Source organism: Peromyscus californicus, unplaced genomic scaffold (assembly GCF_007827085.1).
Source record: "Peromyscus californicus insignis strain IS unplaced genomic scaffold, ASM782708v3 Scaffold_7__1_contigs__length_154581171, whole genome shotgun sequence".
In the NCBI taxonomy this organism is placed as follows: domain Eukaryota; kingdom Metazoa; phylum Chordata; class Mammalia; order Rodentia; family Cricetidae; genus Peromyscus; species Peromyscus californicus.
In genome coordinates this window covers 120,152,288-120,177,856 of record NW_026294595.1, presented here as the reverse complement: position 1 = coordinate 120,177,856, position 25,569 = coordinate 120,152,288, and the positions used below count along the sequence as shown (strand labels likewise).

General features: G+C 44.3%; 1 protein-coding gene across 1 annotated transcript in view; it reads right to left on the bottom strand.

Annotated features, from left to right (window-relative positions):
• The window catches only part of Slc24a3 (solute carrier family 24 member 3), a 488,609-nt gene that overhangs the window by 179,367 nt on the left and 283,673 nt on the right, over window positions 1-25,569 (bottom strand). Inside the window, exon 3 of the mRNA XM_052722879.1 lies at window positions 16,114-16,190. Within this exon, the coding sequence (XP_052578839.1) occupies window positions 16,114-16,190 (77 nt within the window). The remainder of the gene's footprint in view (window positions 1-16,113; window positions 16,191-25,569) is intronic.

Genomic DNA, 25,569 nt, shown 5'->3' with positions numbered 1-25,569 from the left:
GCAATCAGAGTGAAGCACTGGCCAGCATTTTGCTTCTTGCTTTCAAGATTATTACTACTTTTTGGCAGTTTTTCTTATATATGACAGAAGTCCTGCTCCTTACACAGGAGCCTTTGCTCTGCTTTTACTGGTCATGTAGCTCCAGGGTCTTGGGGATATCTCATCTACTTAGAACAAAAAGGTATAGAGTCTTCCTCTGCATGTGCTGGCCATACCTGAGTGCTTAAAATCCCTGATAGTGCCCAAGATCCCTAGGAGGCTGGAGTTGGGCAATATTAAGTCTTTTGTTGTATTGTCAGAACTCCAGCCTCTTAAGGGGGCTGTGCTCTGCTGAATCATACCAGGTCATAGTTGTCTAATGATGGGATATTCAGGTGATCAGACCCTTTCTTCTTCAACTGTATAAACCATGAATGGACTTTCTTTTATTTAACAGATGGAGAAACCATGATTCTAAAGGGCAGGGGACTTGATCATGGTCATGGAGCTGGCCAGTAGGAGATTTTGGATAGAAAGATCCAACACCACTAGCTAGCACAGAAACCACCAAGACTAATATCTTCACATAACCATATTCTTTCTCTTCTGATGAATGGGCTTATAGTCAGAACTGTACCCCCCCAAAAAAAAACAAGAGCAAGAGACCCTTGGAAAATGCTCAGTTGATTTTAAGACATTCCAAGCAGCATGGATATAGCTCAGTAGAAGAATGCTTTCTTAGCATGCATGAGGCTCTTTGAATTTTATTGCAGAATCATAGAGGGAAAGGAAGAGACAGAGACAGAGAAACAGAGTCAGAGACACAGAGAGAGACAAAGAGAGATACACACACACACACACACACAGAGAGAGAGAGAGAGAGAGAGAGAGAGAGAGAGAGAGAGAGAGAGAGAGAGAGACTGATTCTTCCCTGGATTCCCAGCAGATAGAATTTTGTTGGATCTTGTTAATAGACAGATCAGATGGAACACAGTAGCAGTCTTCCCACAGCTTAAAGAGGACACTTTCTTCCTTCTCTTTTCTTGCTGTGTCTCCATGCCAACATGATCACTAAACCAAGTCCATATGAACATATTCACAGAACAGCTTTCTACTTCCTTTCTGACACTCCTTCTGCTAAGGGCCAGAATATCTTATGAGGCATGCCATAGCACATCACGTATTTAGTCACACTGGGAGTTTTCTGGTTTGAACAGTTCCTCCCCTTATTGACTTGTCTATTTACTATAGGAAGGGACACAGAGAATATTTTTTTTTTTGTTTTGTCATTTTTAGCACAGAAAAGTCAGATTCCTTTGTCAGTAGGACAAAGAGTAGGGCAGAGTGTCTGGCTGTTGGTGAGGGTTCTCCAGAAAACAAGAACTGGGTCATGTGTCACAAAGGTCACATGACAGCACTCCTCAGAGTTAAAGGGGAATCAATGGAGCAGATGTTGTCCAGGTGTCTAAAGTATGATGAAAGTGAGTCAATTGAGGAAGAGGAGGAAGGTCACGGGACCATAAATGAAGTTGGAGACCTTGGCAGGACCAGATCATGCAGTTCTGATTCTCAGGTACGCTTTTAAAACACACTGGATTTCTTCATGAAATATGAACATGATAGAGAGAACTATCCACTCTCACTGTGGCCCAGAAGAGATGGCAGTGGCCTAAACAAGGGGCAAACCAATAGAAATGGAGAGAAAGAGATGGGATCAATACATAGAATTTCCTGTTGTGTGGGAAGACAGAAAGGCAGTCAGTCCTGCTTTGGAAGTTTCCAGCGCAAGCAACCCAATGCTAAGATGCAAGGCCAAAGCATCAGGAGTTTTGCAGGAAGAAGAAAAGCTTTTTGCCTTTGAAACCTCACAACTCTATTTCAGATTACATCTGACTCCATGCAGATAAGCAGATCCAGGAAAAATTATTTGAATTGCCAGGGGACACACATGCGCACATGCATGTACGCGCGTGTGCGCGCACACACACACAAACACATGCATGCACACAATGTATACAGTTATTTTTCATACACTACAACTATGGTCTGGTGTGTTTCACAAAAAGGTTACAACACCATAGATGTACATGTATAATATGTGTGACATGTACATTCTTATCTAAGCATGAGCATAAAATTGTCCTCTAGGGCCTCCCTCTATAGAGGATACTAACTAGTCTTTCCTCAAGCAGACTCTGTCAAACCAAGGTGATGAAATCAAATAAACTTGGGCTGTGTCCAGGAGAGGATGGGAGGGCTCAGCACCAGCCAAAACGGCTGATTCTGTTACAGCTTCAGACGCTGAGAAGCATTATGCTAACTGCCAAAAATATACCTCTGCCGAATCCCCACGGTCACAGCAGAGAAAAGGCAGTTTTAACAAGTTCAAGAAGGGAGGGAAATCTGCAGGCTTCCACCTTTGTGCATAAAACAACAGCAATCAGAATGCTAATGAGGTAGCTGACAAGACAGATCCCATGATTACCTTTGGAATCATAGGGGAAGCAGTGGGGAGCCAGCCAGTCTTTCAGTATTATCAGGCTAAGTCAGGAGAATCAAGGATAAGCCTGATAGTGAGAGCCACCTTTGGACCTAATTAGTATTTATGCTTGGTGATTTCTCGGTAGAATAAAAGAGCATGTTATCAAGGGATCTGTTTGCAAGTGGTTTCAGAAGTGGTCAAAGGAACCTTAGGACATGTCTCCCACTAAGAGTGCCATCCCTAGCCAAGTACATGGATACTGATCAAAACAATGAACACGTGGGCCTCATCCCATGACATCCCATCCCATCTTGGGTCTTATCTCATGGCAGTGGAAGTATTGGTGGCTGACAGTTACTCCCAATGTCCTTCCTCTACCACCTCCTTTGGGTATGGTTCCTAATTCCTCAAGAAAAGGAGTTGAATAGACTAAAAGGACATTCCTTAATGTGAGAAGAGATCCCCCAGAAATGTGAAAAATCTGAAAAAGTCTTCAGGAACTCTGAATAGGACAAGAGGCAGTCGAGATTACAGGGATATGGAAGAGTCATCTAGCATGTGGCCTCCCAGGGCCTTCACTGAGTGGGATCCCAAAGTCTGGAGAGAACACAACTGTCTGCTTTCTAGTCCTAAAGGTGAGAAGTCTGGGATCTGAGTCCAGGCAGTCTTATTCCAAAAACAATCCAGCCCCTCCCTAATATGAATGTTAACCTATTGATGGCAAGATTGTTGGAGGAGAGTTCTAGGCAAAGCATGTTTTAGACATTGCTCTCCGAGATTGATCTGGTGCTGGTGAGCTAAATTTTAAAGGGAAGGGAATAGACTGAATCTAGGAAGATATCTTAGATGGCCACAGTCTGGATAAGAGATGATCACAGCTTAGTCCATGGTAGGAGCTATGAACATGGTTGAGAGTTATTATTCATCAGACACTGAATTAAGCATCCATTGCAATTCTTTGTTTGTCTCTTTGAGGTAGGTGCTAGCCTCATTCCCAAACCCAGGGAGGGAAACTGATAGCCACAGTATTAAAGGTCAAACAGAAATTGCATGGCACAGCACTCCTGACCCTCACACTAACACTGCATATGATATTAGAATGAATGGCATTTTCTGGGTTACAAAGTACGACACATAGCTGGAGGAAACACACTGAAGGGAACAGATGTTTTAAAATGAGGCAAGATCCTTACTATTCACAGCTCATGAATTTGGAGAGGAAATGTGTGGGCTACATGGAAGAAAAGCTGTCTGGGAGAGGATGGCCAGCAAGACATCACATCAGGCACCTGAAGAGCGTGTTGACAGCTCTTCCATCTGTGTGTCGGTGTTAGAGCTGGGTCGCCCCAGACTCCCCACCGCTCACTTGATGAGAGGCATGGCATCTTTTCTCCTTCTCTACCTCTAAGACATTGTGCAAAAAGCACTGACAGTCTGCCTAAACTATTGGCCTCAGGAGATTCCAGGGCATACCTGCTGTATCTGAGTATTCTCTGATACTCTATACTTATGGCACATGGAGACAGGAAGAAGATACAGAGGAAGTTACCTGTCTGAGTTCTACAGGCTGAATTCGGCATGTGGGACAGATATGGGTCTATTCCTGCTTGGGCAGACCCATTAGAAATGTCTGGAACATGTAGTAGGTATTCTGCAGCCATCATCATCCCTGGGCACTTATGTTTCTGAGCATCCCAACACAATAACTATCCATTTGCATGAGGGCTTTGGAGCCTGCCTGGCTACCCTGGATGTAGGGTTGAGTGAAAATGTAAGGAGATAAGGCTGCTTCAACCAACAGAAGACATGGAGTTCAACACCCAGCCCCTTATATCCAGTTTGGAACATATGAGATGGTGTCCTTTAACTCCCATCATGCCAGTTTTCCAACAGGGCTGCCCTCCAGCGGGTTTGCTCCGGAGTACCTGGCTTCACCGAACCCTCTTTCTCAGCTGCCACCACTCTATGCCTTATCCTGACAGGACACTTCCTGAGAACATCCATCCCCGAGGAAATGCCTGCCCTGGATTCCCCATCAGGGCTCTTGGCTGCAGGAACTCTTCCCCTTCAAATCCTGGGGGAAGAAATGATGCCTGGGAAAACTGACTTTAATATTCCTTTGGGCTCCTGGGGGGTGCAGAAACTTCTTTGTTATATGGTCAGATTTTTTTTTAAGTCACACTAGAAACTATTACTTGTACTATGTTTTACACCAGGGCAGTGGGGTGAGTAAAGAAAAGAGAAAACAAAAACCTAGCTCCTGCTGGATAGCCAGTCCTGCAGTTTCAAGGCCTATAAACATGGGTCTTGTACTAAGATTTTCCAGAGAACATAAGAGTCAAGAAATTATCGTTAAAAAACAAAATGTATTGAACACAGCATTTAACACATACCGGTATTTTCTCATAAGTTACAGTATTTGATTATTTTATTCAAAGCGATTTTCTGAATATCTGCTAACGGCTAATTCTTTAAATGATGAAATACGATGAATCCAGAGGGCAGTACCTCATTGTTGGCTTAGCTTTTGTATCTACATTTTTCAGTGGGAAAAACAATCCTTCTATACATTGCAATCAACAGAGAACTACTAAGCGACTTCTCTCATGGTTGGCAACAGCATCTCAAGAGAACAGAGAAATCAAGTTTATTTATTAAATAACAATAAGTAAGAAATAAAATACTGGGGCTCGAGAGATGGCTCAGTGGTTAAGAGCACTGGTTGCTCTTGCAGAGGACCCACGTTCAATTCCTAGCACCCACAAGGCAGCTCACAACTGCCACTAACTCCAGTTCCAGGGACTCTGACACCCTCACACACAGACATATATGTAGACAAAACACCAATGCACATAAAATAAAAATAAATAAATTATTTAAAAAAGAGAAGTAAATTAAATACTTCAGTGGGGAGCAGGGAGACAAGGAAGCAGTTATGACTGTGCAGGTATCTGGTCTTTGTATGTAAACGTTTGGCATCTAAGCACCATGCGAGCTCCTTATTGCAGAAGAATGAGCTAATGGACATTTCCTTTCTCCTGCCTCCACCTGGACTCTCAGGAAATGAATTTTAAAACTATGTCCCCCACAAAGCTCACTTCTCCAAATGCTTTTCTGTGTTGGCATGGGGTCAGGACCTGAACAGAAGTAGAGAGAGATCAATTTACAGCAGACCTTTTTCTCTGTGACAGGGGAATGGAGATGGGAAAAAGCTACATCAAGATTAATACATGAAAGAAGTCACTTTGCAGAGGGGTATTGGAAGCCTTCCCTTACCCTAGCATCATCTAAGAAAAAAAAAAAGTCCATGAAATACAAAGCAAAGAGGCCAGGGAAGGGGGCAGTTTAAGAGGGCTGTAAGCTGCAAGGCCAGAGGCTTCGGGCACTTTCCTCGCCACTAGCCCACTTCCGTTCTGGGGAGTGATTTTTTTCCTTTCTTAGGAAGCTGTCTCTATTTCTATTCCATTTAAAAGGCATGTCTTTTTCTTTATCTCTCCTGAGAGTTGCTGGGGTTTTCAACTACCCTGCACCACTCTTTCTCTCTCGAACTTTAATATAATTGTCCTCAAGCTTCCTTTTGAGCCCATTCTAAATGATTATACTAATGACGCTTAGAATCCAAAGGGGTAGCCTCAGTCTCACGTTGTAGGACAGTCAGAGTCTCTGTATCTCCTAGAGTCTGGGGGGGGGGGGAGGCTGATTTGCATAAAAATAGCAGGTCAAACCTGGTGGGCTGGTGCCTCAGAAACAGCACTAAAATTCCAGAGCAGGTTACTGAATGGGGTGGGTTCGGGGTGGGGGTGGGGGTTCCCAGGAAATGGGAAGCTGGCTCAGGAACAGAGGCTGAGGGTAAAGGAATAAAGCCAAGTGAGATACTGGGATGGTGAGGAAAGCTTATCCCATTAGGTCACAGGAGGGGACAAAATAGAACTCGTGATCTGTTTAGTCCAAATGAGGCATGGTGGAAGTGAAATATTTATCTACCACCAAAGCCCTCTCCAGGGGCTACTTACAGGGCTGTTGATTTTCTGGAACTTACTAGAGGCTGTCCTGAATTCTAGAAGAATGGGATTTAGGAACTAGAAAAAGCTCAGACTTGTAGGGGTGTTGGATATTAGCGGCTGGGGGAGCACACACAATCAGCAGTACTTAGAAGACACAGGGTGTGCTCTAGTCAGCGTTAGACACTCTGCCAAGAGCATCACACATCTGTTTGCAGGTACCCTCCAACACAACCCAAGGAGGTGAGTGTGACCTTTGTCTCCACTGACAGTTAAGGAAGCCAAGAGTCTGCAAAGGCAAAATAGTTTGCCTGTGACTACCAGCAGGGAAGCAGTAAGGCCAGGACTGAGATTCAGGTATGCCCCGCTCCATCGAAAGTGCAAGCTCTCCTCACCATGCTTTGTCTTCAGCTCAGGGAGCCTGGGGAACGGACCTTGCAGCAAGCCTAAGGGAGACTAAGAGGCCCAGTGGTTTGACATGGGCCTGGGGAATTAAGTCTCATGAGCAAGGAGAGGAATGACTTCAGATCCACTGGAACATAATTTACAATCCTTGTTCTAATCCTCTCTGGACACCAGCTTTAGCTCCGTGTTGACACTGACAAATTAAGGACATGCTCAACACTTTTCCAAGAGTAAACAGCACATTCCACACGCTGTTTTAATCATTTTTTCTCTTCCAGGGTGAAATCCCTTAACCAAACATGTCTGTCCAGAGAGTGAGTTGTGGCTGGAACCTTTTTGACCAGACCACGCAGGTTCTCTTCAGTTGCAAAACGCCGTTGACTAAATTTATTCCTATTTTATCAGTCCTACAAATACGACTGTGCTCTAAATTTCTTTGGGGATAGCTTTACTGCTACTGTATAGAAATGGTACTCATCTTTGCAGGCTGGTTTTGTCACCTGCAACTTCAGAAATTCATTTCTTAGCTTCCTAAGTTTTTCTGATGGAGTCTTTAGGGTCTTCTGTAGAGCAGAAGATTCTTCCACTTTGTTCTTTCCCACCTTTTAGTTAATAACGATGTAAATTTTAAAAGGCCAAATGAATGGATTTTATTTACTTATACTTTTGGTGGTACACAGGGCCTTGTGTACACTAAGCAAACATTCTACTTCTGAGCTACACCCACAACTCCCAAATAATTGCATTCTTGGTATTCTTGACACAAAGAAAATTTAAGTGTGAAAAGTGACAGATATATTAATTAGCCCACGTTTGATCATTCCATAATGTATCAAAACCTTACATCATACCCCATGAATATATGCAATTAGTTGTTACTTGTCAATTAAAAAATTAACCTCCTTTCCAGCAAATGGCAACACCTCTTGAGTCTGAGCCCTAGGCTTGAAGGAAATGCCCATGCAGATAGATCTGCAGTTGCACCTTGTCCGCTTGCTCATAAGAATTGTGGCTTTGCCTGAATGGACTTGGCTTTTGTTCTATGGCAGAAGATACACTGTGACAGGTTCTGTGACATGCACCTTTTGAAGGGCACAGGGGAAGGACAGGATAAAGACCTAAGACCCTAACCCCACAGAACACCTACCATGTGCCAGGAGACACAGGGTACTTGTTCCAAAATAGTGAATACTTAATAACACACATTTCCTACCTCCCACTCTTGTCTCTCCAGCACCTTACATCCTGGTTTCGGTAAGTCTAATGGTTAGGTGGTACCTCCCTTGCACCTTGCCTCCTGGGATGGCCAAGCCTAGGACCCTCTTGAAAGGACCAAGGAGAAAAGCAGAGCCTCTTTGCCAGTGAGGGAGCTAACTTATCATGTCAAACAGAAAATATGGGAAGGGAGGCTAGATGCTGAATGAGAATTCATGGCTAGGACTTCCAGGGTAACGTGCCACCATGTATGGGTTTTTACATTTATGCTAGTTAAAACTAGATGAAACAGACAAACAAAAACCTAGTTCCTCACTCACACTAGCTGTATTTCAAGGGCTCAGTAGCCATGAATGGTTAGTGGCCACCGTATTGGAGAACACAGATAACTTAATACAGGAAGTTCTTTTGGACTACAAAATGATAGACCTGGGAATACAAGGCTGAGATGGAATGTGAGCTTTGATAGAACCTTGAAAGTGCTAGCTAGGGGAAGTGGAAGATGGGGGAGGAGTGCTCTCCACCACCTACTAGGACCTCAGCTCCTTGGTTCCCTAACAACTAGCTAATGAATGGAGATAATCTTGGACTCATCTCAAAAGCAATCTGGGCCCAGAGGAGCACATTCCAGGAAACCATCCTTTAGATTTTAAATAAATAGCAGAAATAACTGGGAACACCATCCATTTAGAAGTCCCATTCAGGGCAAAGTTGTTCCCTTTCCCCAAAGAATGAAAAGGGAGATATAAGCTGGCTTCTTGATTAAATGCTGGTGACCTGACTCAGAAGAGGCAAACTTACATGGGCTGGCGATTCATAGCCTGGTGAGAAAAAATGTGAGCCAGGCCCATGGCAGCCAGCCAACAGAGGTTGTGAACAGTGCTGTAGGTGATGAGCAAGCAGGGCAGGCAGTCAGAAGAACACACCAGGAAGTCAGGGCCAGAATGGAAGCAAAGTCCCACATCTTCAGAAAGAAGACAGGTTGTGTGGGAAGAAGGGAAGCGCATCATCTAAGCTCGGATGAGAACACCGAACACGGAGGAAACGAGCTACAGCAGCGACACCAGAAGGAGATGCTATTTGAGTGTTTCCTCCCATTACCCAGTAACATTCCAGCACATCCATCCCAGAGGCTCCTTCCACTGACAGTGATTTCCTCTGCACCTTTGGGGAACAAGGTAAGGTCATAGCAGAATCCTGAGGCTGGAATTAGCCCATTCTTAAACTTAGAAGATAATGGAGGAATTAGAGAGAATGGGTGTGGACTCATAGAGGGTGGATTTCTCCAGTCCCCACAGACCACAGTAACCCCTTGAACTAAAGAAAGGAGAAAGAAATGTGGGCAGCAGGTGATGTGGCAGAGGAGACCACCAAACTTTGACTCAAACCTGTGAACCATCACACGGGGATGGCCAAGGAGTGACATTAGCAGTCTTCCTTGCCAGTCCTGGAGGGCCTTCCTCTGTGGAAGTTCAGGCTTGATAGCCCAGCACAGGATCCTGTATTGACTTCCAGGAAGGGCTGCTCTGTATGGACCCACACCCCTTATTATGAGGTCCTAAAGGGCACTGGGCACTGGAGTGCAGGGAAGCTGGAATGTGGACAAGAAGACCCACATGACTTGATGGAGTAGGCTAAGGCAGATGAGTAGGGATTGATCTCCTCCAGGGTCCACATAGCCATTTCGCTGTCTTGAGAGGCCAGCTGAGAGGATGCAGATAGAAGCTTGCCTGTTAAGATTTGAATGAAACATCTTCCATAGGTTCATGTCTTTGAACACTTGGCTCCCACCTAGTGGCACTATTTTGGAGGACTGTGGAAACTTTGGGAGGTGGGGCTTACCTGAGAAAGGTTAACCAATGGGGTATGCCTTTCAAAGTTATACAAAGTTCCCAGTTCTCCCCTATCTGTCTTTCTATCTCTGCTCCCACCTCTCTCCTACCGTGACGTAAGCTGATCCATTATTCCATCTCAAACCTTCCTTGCTCTGATGGTCTTAACCACTGAAACCATCAGCTAATTGTTTCCTCTGTGGTATTTGGTCACAGTGATGATAACACTGACTAGTGTATAGGCTAGCAGTTCAGTGGAGGAAAATTCTTTCCTGGGCAAACCCCTGAGGTTCCTGTGAAACTCCTGAAGCATGTCCAGGTTTAGACTATGAAAATACCCAGGAGAAGCAGCATTCTCAATGATGTGCCTTTTTGTTCATGTTTTACAGCAGCCTTGGAGCTCACACCTAACATTTTGTGCTGTACCACCAAACAGCTCCCACAGCCTACTCATTGTGGTAGCTATCTGAGGCAATCCACTTGCCAGGTGTGGGCTGCTGGACGAGTTGGCAACCCTTTTCTTAGACTCATTTAATGAGAAATTGCCTTAACAAGGGAGAGAATCACTTTATGTGATACTTCACACACACACACACACACACACACACACACACACACACACACACACACACATACACACAGAGACAGAGAGACAGAGAACACAGACAGAGACAGAGACAGAGACAGAGAGACAGAGAGAGAGCACTGTCTGTAGGAAAGAGCTACATTGAAAGCAGGTGCCTGTATGGCTCTGACCTAAGTACTCTGCATATATGTTATGATTGTGTAGCTTAGTGTTCTTGTGGGGCTCCTAACAGTGGGAATGGGGGCTATCTCTGACTCCTGTGCCTGCTTTGGGGACCCCTTTCCTTTTATTGGATTGCCTCATCCAGGCTTGATATGAGGGTCCGGGCCTAGTCTTATTGTAACTTGTTATGCCATATTCCGTCGATATCCCTGGGAGACCTGCTCTTTTCCAAAGGGAAACTGAGAAGGAGTGGATCTGGGCAAGAGGGGAGTGTTGGGGAGGGACTGGGGGGAGAGGAGGGAGGGGAAACTGTGGTTGGGATGTAATACAGGAGGAAGAAAAAGAAGAAAACAAGAACGTGGGAAACCAAAGCAGGGCAGCCTCACCACTCACAAAAGGTCCTTTTGAAAGCTGACAAGGTGCCCAGAGGAGTTTGATCCACCAAAGAGAGACAGCATCCCAAATTCATTTTGAGAATCTCAAGTATTGATTATTTACAGCTTTTCTCCCTCCCCTGGCAGAGAAAATGCCTGGCTTGGTTGATCATCCCAGAGATTCAGCTTTCCATGTCAGGCGGGATAATTAGCAAACATTTGCCAGGTATTTTCAAACCACAAACAAATCACAGCCCTAGAAAATAATCCCCGGGATTCTCCCTCTATTTGGGGTCAGACTCAATGAGTTCACAAAGGACACAGACTTCTTCAGAGACAGGAAATCCTGCTTCTAACACCTCTGCATTAGAAAAAACAGAATAACAAAGGATTTCTAAGACATGTGCTTTCCTAGGAATATTCACTGTTGACTAAAACTGTATAAAGGTGGTGGATTTGCCCACCTGCAGGGGAGGCATACGCACACAGCTGGGAGAAATAGAAATGCTTTTTGAAGTGTAATCTCAGAGTTTAGGCATTCTAAACCAAAAGGATCCAAGAGGGGAAATTAGAGCTCTGGGTGTTCAGCAAGTGAGCCAAAAAGGGCTGCCCTGTGTTCCACAAATCACACAAAAAGAGAAGTATTTCCAGGAAAGAACAAGAGAAGCAAGCTCTAAAAGTTTGCTCTGGGGGTGTCTTCCACTTGCATCCATAGACCTGTACCAGCTAGGGCCAAAGGCTACAGACGTCATGTAGGAAGAACCACGTGTGGCACGTGCACCACTAATGGGCAGTGTGGGTTTGGGTGCAAGTGCTAGTAGGTGTGACTGGGTTTCACAGGAGGACCTGAAAGTGTGTGCCACTCTGCCCGAGACCCATGACTATGGCCAGTTAACTTCATGAAAAGAACAGTCCTATAGCTCTATCCCTAGGACAGCTGTCTTAGGATTTCTGTTGCTGTGAAGAGACACCATGACCACGGCAATTCTTATAAAGGAAAACATTCAATTGCGGCTGGCTTACAGTTTCAGAGGTTTAGCTCATTATCACCATGGCCGGACATGGCAGCACACAGGCAGACATGGTGATGGAGAAGGAGCTGAGAGTTCTACATATTGATCCACAGGCAGAGGATGGAGTCTGTTCCACTGGGCATGGCTTGAGCATGTATGAGACCTCGAAGCCCATCTCCACAGTGACATACTTCCTCCAACAAGGTCACATCTACTCCAACAAGGCCACACTTCCTAACAGTGCCACTTCCTATGGCCAAGCATTCAAACATGTGAGTCTATGGGGGCCACACTTATTCAAACCACCACAAAAGCTGAGGGCAACAGGACATACTTACAGGGACCCACTGTCAGGAGAGCATACTTCTCTGACATGGATGGGGGCATACTAGGCTCTGGACAGAACTGCCAGAGATGGACTCTGACATGTGCTAACCACTTCTAGACAGACTCTCACCAGGCCTGGGGTATTGCTCCTCTTACCTGGGTGCCTTTCCCACATGCCTTTGAGCCATTTTCTGTGATCTTTTGGGGACATTCTCAACTCTAAGGAGAGGTCTACTCTGATCCTATGCCTGATCTTTTGTAGCCCTAACGCTAAAGAAGGAGGTAAGGCTGAAGGGTGGGAGATGGACAGTGCCCCTGCACCCCAGTGCAACCTCTAAATCACTTCATGGTAACTTCTAAATTTGTTCCATGAGCTCTCCACTTTCATACCTGTGCATTCACTACTACCCAATCCTTCAGTCCTGCTTCCTGCAGGTACTCTGAATTTCCACACATCCATATCTCCAACCACGCGATTTCCCTCTCTTGTCTGGAATTATACCCCTTTTTCTTCCTAGGTCTCCTTGAGTGACTTTCTGTCTACTCTTCAAGGCCAGCACCATCTTGGCCCCAACTGTGCTGAACTCCGTCAGCAGACAGAACAAACCATGGTTAGTGCTTTGCACATGGCAGAGTCCTTCTCTGGCAGTTCTCCTCACAACATACTGACCTCCTGCAGGGCAAAGCTGTCTTTCATTCATTTAAAAGGGCCCCGTCAAGAGCTCAGGGAGTACTTCTAGATGTGTGGTCATTTAACATCTTTGCAGTTTTGACTGGTGCATTCATGTGTCTATGCTGGCCCCTAAAACACTCTCTGTCCTTATAGCAATTATTCTTATACCCTAAGGTGGTCACTGAAAACTTCCTGAGCAAGCTAAACTTGCTGGGTAATATGCTAGTTATGTGGGAATAAAAGGATCTTCCCTGCATTGAGTAAGTGAGAACTATACAACTCATGTTGTGCAGTGAGTCAAATGTGATGTAAAGCATTCCTCTCCTGAGGCATGTTTCTTTTGCAGAGTCTCCAATAGATCAGAGGTGGTCCTTGACAATGCAGCTGCATCAGCAAGTCATTTCTGTCTGTCATGCAGAAAGATTTTCCCCTCATCCTGCCCACCTGACTCTGCCCTGGGCTACACATGCATGTGGAGTACAGGTGGTGAGTTCAGGATTAATCCACCTGGGTCTCTTCCTTCCAAGATTAGGACCCTGGAAAGGATCCTGTGTAGACCTTGGTAGCCAGCTCGAGGTTATGTATTAGTTACTTTTCTGTTGTGACAAAACACCATGACCAAAGGCAAATTAAGGAAGGAAGAGTTTTGTAGGCTTATGGCAGGGGAGGCATGGCAGCAGGTAGCCAGTGTAGGAAGCTGAGAGATGACATCTTCAGTCACAGACAGGAAGCAGAGAAAGTGAATGAACCCTCAAAGCTCGCCTCCTGTGACTCACTTCCTCTCAGAAGGCTCTACTTTCTAGCAGTGCCACCACCAACTACAGGGACCAAATGTTCACATCACGTGAGCACATTTCTCATTCAAATCAGCACAAGCTATGTGGGTAGATAACTCTTGGACTCTATGCGTGTAGAGCAGGATTGTGAAGGGATGGGCATTGACCTTGATCTCTGGTTCTAAAGTGCAGGACCCAGGATGGGGGCAAATGAAACATTAGAGCTGGGTGGTGGTGACGCGCCTTTAATCCCGGCACTCGGGAGGCAGAGCCAGGTGGATCTCTGTGAGTTTGAGGCCAGCCTGGGCTACAGAGTGAGTTCCAGGAAAGGTGAAAAGCTACACACAGAAACCCTGTCTCAAAAAAAAAAAAAAAAAGGAATATTAGAAATCAGCGACTACAAAACGTTGTTCTGTGGTCTCACATCCATTTTTGTAAGAAGTGTCTAACAGTAATAGCACATGTTGCCCACTTTGTTTTCATGCCAGCTTGGAACTACTGCCACAGGCACCAGGAGCCTTTTTGAGTGACCTGACCTTGTGAAGGGCAAAAGAAACTCTGAACCCTTGGTCTTCAACTGGGAATATAGAGTTAGAGAGGAGGGCCCTGCCATGTGCAGCTAACAGCACTGCTGTGGGAGGCTGAAAGGCCTCACTGTTTGGGCCAGGACCAGGAATCTCATATCTCAGATGTCAAAGCAGCAGGGTGCTGTTAGCTGCTGGGGAAGTCTGGATCCTACCAGTGCCTGGGATGCCTCAGCCTTGTGACAGGGGAGCCTCTGTGGTGCCAAAGATGGCACCCACATTAATTGCTCCGTGCACACGACTCTGGAAGGGCAGGAAGGACTGGCAGGTTTCCAGGAGTCTTGTTTATTTGGTGTTTTCAGAGACAGTCTTTGCTAAAAGTAATTTTTTTTTGTCCCCAGGTAGGAGTGCAGTAGAAAGAGAGTTGAAGAGTCGATGATTGCTTTTTCCAGAAAAGGGGTCAGCTCAATGACTCATGGATCTAGAGAAGTGAACCGTCTTGTCAGAAACCATATGCAAAGCAAAGACATTAGAGACTTAAACTCATGTCTGATGTGACTCCAGAGTCCAGGATATGCCTAGAGATCACCTTCAGGTGTAGATTGAGAATTAGTTGCTGAATCCTAAAACTAATACAACGGAAATGATGCAGTGTGGCTCCTGAGGCCAAATTCTAAAGACTATGACACTTCTTCCTTGCTTGTCAAAACCATTCCATGGCTTCCACACGGAAATCCAACTCCTGGAGGCTACTGCACTGCAGAGACCACACGAAGGAGCCTTGACTGATGGGTCCAGAGGAGCCCTGCAAAGCCCAGGCTCCAGACCTCAGAGTGAAGAAGCACTCTGGAAGTGACCATGTAGTCCAAGCTACCCAAGTTAGGTTGTCCCACCCACATGGAGGAAAGTCATCCCCTCCATGCTCTTTCCGAATGTCTGACACACAGAACCCAAAAACAATAGATGTGAGCAGGATTCACTAAGCGCAGGAAGCTCATTTCATAGCAATAAATAAAAAACAAAGTGGATGGCAGTGAGAGCGTTTTGAGGTAGTAACATGCCCAGTCTAGACTTTGGCTGGAGTTTTCTTGTTCTGCAACCACTTCCTTAGATACACACACACCAAAAACAAACAACCACCCCCCAAAACTCTCCAAATGGGAACAAGGTGAGGTAAAGACCTTAGAGTCACTGTATCCTTAGAGGATGATGCGGGGCAATGGTGGGAATTACAAAACCAGAGGAAGCACAAGCTAGAGGTGATCACCTATTAAGGGCCAGACACTGGCTGTCATTACGTTTAATCTGCTGACTGAGTCCCCACTACGTGCCAAGAATGAAGTCAGAACCCAGTGCCTGTTCTCACAGGGCTTACGTGTGATGCTGACAGGCAATGAAAAAGTAACTGTCTGATGACAGGTTACATAGAGGAAAATAAAGCATGGCGGGGGAAACATGGGACATATGGACCGGCTAGTTACAAAATGGCTCCATCCTTCCCCCAAAGGGTGCCATGTAAGCACTGACAGGACCAGGTTAGCTGGGAAAAGAGTGTGACTTGAGTGATCACTCTTGGGCACTAAAATGAAGGACTACAGACAGATAGATGTCTGCCAGCCAGTCTTTAAGAGATGGTGCATTTGGAGATGGTGCATGACCAGGCAGGTGGGCAGGAGGGAGTGCAGCCTCTGTGGGCATTGCCGCTGTCTACCTACCTTCTGTTCTTCAAGCCCTTCAGGCCAAGGGGCAGGAGGGACTACTTACACAGAGCACGTGGAGGACCACCGCTCCTTGTCGTCGGTCTTCATTGGAGAAGATGTCCCTGGGGAATTCATGCAGGGCTAGAGAACAGAGAGAGAACCAGCTCAGTACAGATGACCTTTTAAGTACAGCTGATCTAGGACAGCATCCCCCAGTCCTGACTTTAGGGTCCTGTTGATTCTGGGTCTAAGAACTTGCCTAAGATCAAAACAAAAGAAACTAAAGGACTTGAAGTTCAGAAACCTCTAACTAGAATTTAGTATTCCCTCCAAACATGAAGTGACAAATGATGGTAGCATTAGCATGACCTCAGCCCCACCTGCCAATGCAAATTCTCATCTAGATTTGTCCTGTGGCATCTATGAGAGATTGAACCTGGGATTCCTGGGACACCGAATCCAGCATGTTCATGTCCCTTCTGGAAAACGACACGGTATTTGCACATCATCACTAGATGACTCATAACTTTCCCTACAAATTAAATAGTTGTCACACTGTGATGTTTAGGGAATGATAAGAAAAGTCTGCACATAGGAACAATTAAATATTTTCAACTGTAGCTGGTTGATCTGTGGTACAGATGCATAAATATAGAAGGTGCATTCCACTCCATTTCACTAACCTGTGCAGCTCTGCCTCTTCACTTCAGTGCTATGGTAGTTTGTAGAGTATCACTTGTGACTTAAGTAAGGGAGATGAATGTGTTGGCACAAACCTTTAACCATCTCAGCAAATGCAGGTAGATCTCTGCGAGTTCGAGGTTAGCCTGGCCTGTATAGTGAGTTCTAGACTAGCTGGGGCTACATGGGGGAAACCTTGTCTCAAAAAAATAATTAAATGAGGAAGCATGGAATTAGTATTACAAACTTGTTTTATAATATTGTAATATACTTTCATTCAATATGGCCAGTTTTTATTTGTAATCTTAAACTTGGTTGCATGCAGCGAAAAGAGTTTTTCTGAGCAGGGCACGCACGGTCCACCTCACCGGCTGGTGAAGGGGCAGATCCAAGCTGCCCTTCACGTCCTCATTGCCCTGTCCCTCACACTCCTCTGGCTTGGGGCACTCCAGCACCTCTACCCTGCTCTGGAACTCTGCCCTTCTTTCTCATCTGACCTACATTTGCCATGAGACCATGTAACTCAGGAGGCAGCAGACACCCTGCCTGCCTTCATCCAACCTTTGGCAGATATCACCAGCCAATAAAAGCATCTCCTCTGGAGCTTGATGATGTCTCCTACTGTTTCGCTAGTAAGCAGTCAAGGTAATCATCATCACCAGAGGGCAAGGATTGTAGGCCAGGTATCATGAACACAGGTTTGCCACTCATCTTGTCTTGAGTTCTCCCCCAAGAAGAGTGAGAAACAAGGATTTAGGGGTGTGCAGCTTATTTGGCAAATGTCTGCAGTGTACATTGTGAATGAAGAAGGCGACAAGACCAGGAAGGGGAGATAAAGAAGACTATAGAGGATGTCAGGGCTCAGTCCTGTGGGCAACCACAAAGCTCTCGTAGAAAATACCTCAGGATCATGGCTCACCAGCTAGGGCATCTGTTGGAGACACAAGCCACTGGCCATTTCTTCCAAATATTCAGTTTTCTGTTTCCAAGATAGTATCAGGGTAAGGCACCCTGTGGCCTTGGGTATTTGTGCCAGAGAGTACATCAATACAGAGAGTAAGCCTCACCTTCTAAAGCATAGCAAGGAGAAGAGTTAAAAGTACTGATTACTTATTTGCAATCTGTCCAATCTCTCATTATCTTCCTTATGGTAACTATATAGATAAGAGATATTGATTAGCTTGGCTGTATGAATCCTTTCATAATTTATAGCTGACCTCCCACTAGCAATGGCACAAAAGCTTCACACATTTCAGCAAAACTATACTTTGAATTCTGAATGTTAGTTAGATCCTGGGCTATCAATATGAGGCGTGCACGCGCACACACACACACACACACACACACACACACACACACACACACACACATACAGCAAAAGATCAAGGTATTTTTGAGCTCAAACACATACAATAAACACATAGTTGTTATATGTTTGTGTATGTCAATGATCTTGATGAAGTTTTACTTTTTTCAGGCTTGCCTGTATGTTGCTGGTTAATCACACTTGCTACTTGCATCCTGTCCTTACGATAATGAAATGGTTAGATTAGGAAAGACAAGAATGTCCTGGATACCCCAAACTGTGTGTTTCTATAAGGACACTCTTTTAAACATGCCACACTAAATGGTCCCTGGGAGGTCCTCTAGGGTCCCTAGGAGGAAGTGGTTAGCTCTGAAACCTCTCTGCTGATGACAGTGTCTACATGGAGGTTTTCTGATGCCATCCTCAGTCCTGACTTTTGACTTTTTGTTTTTGAGCTCTCCCAAGGTAGACAGAGCTGAGCCTTAACCCACCTGGTAGCTTCCATATTCCCCTGATTTCTGTTAAAGGTATAATAAGCGTGAGTCATAAATGATGAAAAATGTTCCTTTATGCCCATTGTCCAAACTCAGGAGATTGGGAGGGGAGCAGGGAGAGGAAAAGTCCTTCAAAGACATCCTGTCCATCCTTTCCTGCAAGGTTTAGACCCTTTTTGCATAGTGACCAGCTCCCATGTTTTCTGCTTGTCCAGGCTCCAATTTGGGGCTCTGAAGAGATGCCAATCATTGTCCATACCATGGAAGCTCCTCCTCCCCGAGGCTCCCATTGCTTTTCATAGGCTTACTTTGCTTCATATAAAGTCTTTGGCAGCTGGGGTTTGTGTTGGGTTGGCTAGTGATGAACCCAAATCATGGCTCTTGGGCCAGGAGGGAGGAGTAAAGGCATGCAAGGGTGATGGTGGTTCACATTTATTGATCACCTGCCTCAGGCAGGCTTTACACGTCACCATACCACCACCATCCTTTTTCATCCCCACAAAAGCCATCATCTGCATTCCGTACATAAGAAACCTAAAGGACAATGACATCAAGTTACATATGTGGGGACTCACATCTGTAAGTCTACAAAGAAGGGCCATACTCCAGTTAACTTAGAGCCAATATATCCCAAAGGGCTGTCTTCTTCTCCACTTCTGACACTTGTGGTCTTACTCTGAGATCTCTTTCTTCTCACGACTTCCTCCTTCAGGTCTGAGCTGACACAAATTATATATTGCCATAGCAGCAGACAGGTTGATTCTCCATTGACGTTTCTATCCTCAATGTCACTGACACCAGATGTTTCAACATTGGCTAAGGATCACAACTTACAGCCTTCCCATCCTCAGACTGATAGGATGCCAAGTTAACTTATTGATCACAATAGCTATCATAAGAGTTAAAAAGCCAGTAGATTACCCTGGAAGGCAACCAAAAGAATCACATGTGGGAGCTGCTGAGTAGACAGTAGAGATAGACAGGTGGTGAGGGTAATTTCGTCATATATGTGTGACAGCCATCTATTTCTTTTCTCATTGCCCAGCAGAAATAATATGGCTTTAGTCAAGAGCAGGCTTAGGGCAGCATATAAAGGGAGCTGAGGCCACATAGGAGATACCATAAGAAAGGAAGAAGTAGTTATGAGTCTGTATCTGTCATGTGTCCACACCAGCACAAGTTCTGTCCATTCTCCTGCTTTACTACCACATGGATGTGGTAAGCGAGCAGAGTGGAAGAATGTCATCAAGGGCTTCATGTCAGTAAGATAGAACTTTGGTTTTGAATGCTTAGCATTTTGACTTTCAATCTCCTTGAAAGTCAGCAAATAGCTACTGGGTGACAAGGAAGCTCCACCAGAAGCCAGTTGCTCTGCTCCCAGACGTAAGTGTGTGTTGTTATGGAATGGTGCCAGCCATCACTCCACAGGGAATTTCCATACATTTTCTCATGACCAATCAGGTCTTCTAAAAGGAAAGATATCTTTAACCAATCGCCTGGAGCTTGTAGCTGGTGATAGATCAGAGATCAGGCTCAGGATACTACCATGATACCAATTCCTAGAAGAGAATGGACAGGTGACTTATGCATAGGGAGAGAGTAGGTCAGCTTTGCCCCACTCTTCAGGGAAGAGTGGCCAATGGTAGCTGAGAACCTTCCATGTAGGCCAGGCAAAATATTCACGTGGACAATACTCTGGTGCTTTGCATATGTGTGTGTGGGAAACGGTGTTTTCAGAACAGCATCAGTTTTCCACAAGGAACATATGGAAGCAGAGGGACACACTCAGTTGGAAGGCTCTGCTAGTGGTTTCTGGCCTCAATTCCCTTATCTGTAAATAAGAGATCAGACAGTACAGACCCTCCAGGGCCCCCAGAGAGTTGATTTCTGGTGCTAGGCATCCTGTGAGGGTGTATTTCTCATGCCAAATCTAAAAGAACTGAAAACATTTCTTGTGGATGGAGTAGGATACTCACTGCATGTGGTAACATGACAGACAGATAGCTATAGTTTGCCTAAGGGTCTACAGTATGGAATGGAGACTAGGGTTCGATTCCATCCATGCTCCATAGAGCCAGATCTCCTTCATCAGTAGATGGGCACATTGGTGTCATCTTTGTATAATTTCTGTGATGAGTAAAAGCAATGTATGTGAAATACATATCACCAAGCTTCCTGGGTCTATCTAGCCTATTCTTAATACAATGATAACAAGTTTCTGGTATGGCATGAGGCAGAGAGTGCATTCATCTCTGGATTTTGGTATGGAAATCCACCTATTACTAATTCCAGCTTGCCTTTTCATCTGTTTCCAAGGATGATGGTTAGTCCATGAGAGGTATGCATGTGATTCCTATGGTAAGGCTATGGGGACCCCGTGATACACGTGGAATGCTGAGAACACCTACTTATGTAGGGATGTAGCCTCATCCAGCTGAGAGCTTCCCCCTCATAACTTCCATCGATTTCAGCTCCTTTCTTTCTTCCCTGCAATTTTCTTTGCAGTATATCCTGCCAGTCTGGGGGCCAGCAACAGCATCAGTGCTGTTCCCATGGAAACCACAGAGCCCTGAAGGGAGTGGACCCCTCTTTCCAAGGCAACAGCAATCAGTGTCCTCATGTCCATCTCCTGGGCAAATTCATGAGGCCTAAGAGTGATAAATCTAAATGGAGGATTGCAAAGAGGTAGATCATGTTTTGTTTTGTTTGAAAGAAAAAAATTTAGTTTAGACACAAACATCGTCTTCAGACAACTTTGTCATATATTGATCAAGAAATAGCCTAGGATGGACACAGACCTCCCAGAGGTTACATTAGCAGCAGAAAACTGCTGGGGGAGAAGGATCTCTTTCATATATACACTTGTCTGCAAGCTACTTGGTGTGTCTACTAATGCAGCTTTGGTGAGTTGTCATCCATGCTCAGATGGAACTTTTTGGTGATACAGCTGCCCAAGAGACATTCATATTCTTGCAGTAATAACCCCAATAAACTCATTGGTGCACCAAGCTGTCTTTGGACACAATTATTTCTTTGGTCTGTTATTGTCTTCTTTTTCTGGGCATAAATAGAAAGACTTTCCAGGCAAAGTCTCACAAGAGGCCAGATCCTTCACCATGTCTGGGCAAATAGAATCTTGGCCTCTGCACTCATCAGAACATCAGACTCTCACAATCTTCTCATGACAGAATACCTAGTGCAAGCCCATGATTACCCACCAAAGTGGGGGTCTGAATGCTGCCTACCTCTTCCATACAATGACAGGTGACTTCATAACTACTACCAGACACTTTTGTCTCTCTTAATGATTCTCCCTCCTTCACCCAGGAAGACCTACTATTTCCACATTTCCTGGCTTGAACATTCTGAACTCTGCCAGGTGTGGTATTTACTTGGCTTCCCACAAAGACTTCTCTGACTTTCCGTAGCCCCATTGCACCATGGCAGCATCAATTAAATGCTTTTCCAGCCACATTGTACTTCTTGATTATGAATGTATATCTTTACTTTAGGGGCACTGTGAGCTCCCTGAGGACAGGAACCCTGCCATTTCTCACTCTATTGCCAACACCCACCAGGCAAGGATCCATGAAAATGGACTAAATGTCAAGTGAATTTAAGTGTGAATAAACATAGAGGGCCCTTTTCCCAGGAGGTGGCTTTTGTATAAACACAGGACAAAATTACTAACTGGGAAATGTTGTTGGAAAGGTTCAGTAAAACTCTCAACAGCTCCATCCCAACCCCACTGCCCATTAGGACTGTTCATAAATATCCCTTTTCTTTCTGTTCCAAAGACTTGGAAGGGGGCCTTTTTACAATCCTTTCAAGGGTGGGTGGGACCAGGAAACTAGTCTGGCTAGTGAAATTGGAGCACAATACCAGTTGTATGTGGCTTTGAAAGTCAGCATTCAACTCACCAGCTTGCCTTTTCTTGCCTTGGAGATCCTGAAAACACAGCAGGGTGAATCTTCCATTCAACTGGACTTTCTTGTGGCACATCAGAGTCCCCATTCCCCTTGATGCACATATTTTGTCTAAGCAGCAGTCATGAAAGTTACATCTTGGTTTTTTGTCCTTACTGAGATTTTTGGAGCTCCCTGTTACCCAGAACATCCCAAGCTGTTTTGAGCAACAGGAAGTTAATAAGGTTCTCAGCACCCTGTGACTTTTCTAGTAAGATCTTGGCTGGCAGAAAAATGTGACTGTTTTCTTGTCTTCTTTACTAGACCGGGAAGATGGTTAGATTACAGAATATTTATTCTTCTCAGTATCCCCAGTACTTCGCAAATGTTCACTTTAGAAACCAATACATTGTTCATAACCAAGGGTCCCTGAACAAAATATTCACGAGAGAATCGTGTGCCTTTTTATGCCAGGACATACAGACTGACCATCCTTGATCTGAAATGCTCAGGGGCCATGGGGGTTTTGTATTATTTTGGACTTTGGAATACTCACCTATGTATAATGAGATATGTTGGTGTTAGGACCCCAATCAGAACACAAAATTCACTTACGCTTCCATAAGCACCTTAGACACACATTATGGAACAAATTTTATAAGTATTTTAAACTGATGTGTGAAATAAAATTTTGTAGCGGGAAAATTTCCACATCACCTCATTGCTTAAGAGTGTTCAGATTTGGTGTTTGGATTTGAAGTTCTCAACCTGTATATGCACAAATTAATTTTCTGAATGTTTAGTCTCTGTGAGTGTATTAGAGACAGTTTGATGTATTCCTTTGTGTATACAGGTGGGAGGTGGGTGCATGTGGACTTGTATGCTTGCGGAGCAGAGAATAACTTTGGGTGTTATTTCTCAGAGGTCACTCCATTTGTTTTGTTTTGTGGGTTGGTTGGTTGGTTTGAGACTGAGTCTCTTGCTGACCTGAAATCTGCCAAGTAGGCTAGGCTGGCTGGACACTGAGCCCCAGGGATCTACTGCCTCTGCCTCCTCAAAGCTGCGGCTGCAAGTGCCCACTATTACACCCAGGTATTTTTATGTGGGCTTTGGGGGCTCTAACTTGGGTCCTTGTGTTTGCAGGGCAAATGCTTCACTGACTGAAACTTCTCCTCGGAATTCTATTTTCTTATTCTCAGATTACACAAGCTTCAGGAACGAACACAGGAGGAAAGATTCAGGCAAAGGGTGGCACTGGATATCCAGGGGCTACAGATTAATCTGAGATCTTTTGGATTTGTATTTGGTTCTAAGGATTATCTCTTAATTGCTTTGACTAGTTTATTAAGAAATTGATACCATGCAAATGGGTATCGAGTTAACATCTCGAAGAAACCTAGTTAAGAAGAAGCAAACGATTCAAGGTCCTCACCACCGAAGTTGGGCGGAGATAAGGCCAAGCTGAGAGAAAGGGTGTGCTCAGATCTATGAACTCATTCTGCTAATCTCAGTATCCTTAATTTAAGGACCAAAGCAACCTTTTAAAACATGCAAATACATATTTTGCATTGCTTCTATATGGTAAGAATCATCATCCTCAATTTCACACAAGTTGTCTAAGGCCCAAGAAGGCAAAGTAATTAGCCCAAGTCCACACAGATGTCAGAGGAGACAGAAGATTTAAGCAGGGTGTGACTAGCTTTGCTGATTCTAGCATGTTCCTTTCCACAATACTACTAAGGGCACACCACTACCATTTCCTTAAATTTATATTATGATTGCTATTGTTATGATATTATTTTGTTTCTGAAACAAGGCCTCACCATGTAGCCTAGGCTAGCCTTGATCCCCCTGCATGTTCTTCTGAAGTTCTGGGATTACAGATGTGCATCACCATCACATCTGGCTTTTCATGACTTTTAAGGGCCTAATTCTTTCCTTCAAAAAACCAAAATGGATGGATTTAGAATGTATTACATAAAGCAAGGTGACACAGCCACATATGTGGAATCTAGTCAATAATATATGTATATATGTACACACATATACATGTGGGTATAGTATAACATGCAGAAAAAGGAGCAAGAAAGGCTCAATATAAGGGAACGAGGAAAGACTGAATGCCAGTGATAGACATGAGTTATTAAAGAGGACATAAAGCTAATTGTTTTCTAGTTCTAATATTGTCTTAATTTTTTTTGCTTTTGGTGATGGCTAAGTGCATAGAAATATATTTGAAAGCAAAAGTATCCATATGTAAAGCTCCATATTTTCAGTTATGAATGGTTATTATAACTGTACAGATGTTTGTTGACATTTATACACCTTGGGTCTGGTTAACATCAGTGTGTGTGTGTTTTTTTTCAAATTTCTTAAATAATAAAGTTTATTTAAAAAAAACAGAAACATCAGTTTTGAATGAAAAAAAAGCATCTCTGTGAAGAGAAATCAACACCTGGTTCAAGAAGAGCTACAATGGAGAGTGCATCCAGCTATCAAAATGACATTGCCAATCAAACTGGCTGAGTTATGATCAGTAGTTAAATGCTTAAGAGATCTTAGAACTTGGGAACAGGCAGCAGAGAGATCACAAGTTTCAATGTAACCTGGGCTCTGTAGCAAGATTCTACCTACCTGTCTGTCTGTCTATGATCTATCTATCTACATTGGGATATGACATTTGCTTACCACAGCCCATAAGGGTTATATAAATGCTTGAATTAGAATTCACTCTTCACCAACTTGGAGGTGTGCAGCCTTGGGGAAATGTCTTAATCTCTTTGAGTCTTAGTTTCTTAATATGCAAAATAGGATAATGAACACAATATTAATTTATGTGGTTATTATGAAGATTAATTGTGAAGATGCTTATGAAATATGCAACACATAGAATTGGTTAAGTACTTATCAAATAATAGGTCCCTTTTAATTGAATAGTATTAGAGAGAGAGAGAAATAAGGACAAATGGGTATTTCCTAAGACATTAGTGTCCACAAGCCTGGCATCTACCACTGTCACATGAAACATCAGCACTCATATCTCTTAGTCTGAGGGCTTTCTCCACATCTGTGCAGTGCCACACAGTAAGGGTTCCTTTTCTCCTAGAAAGGCTTCAGTCAAAGTCTGATGAAAG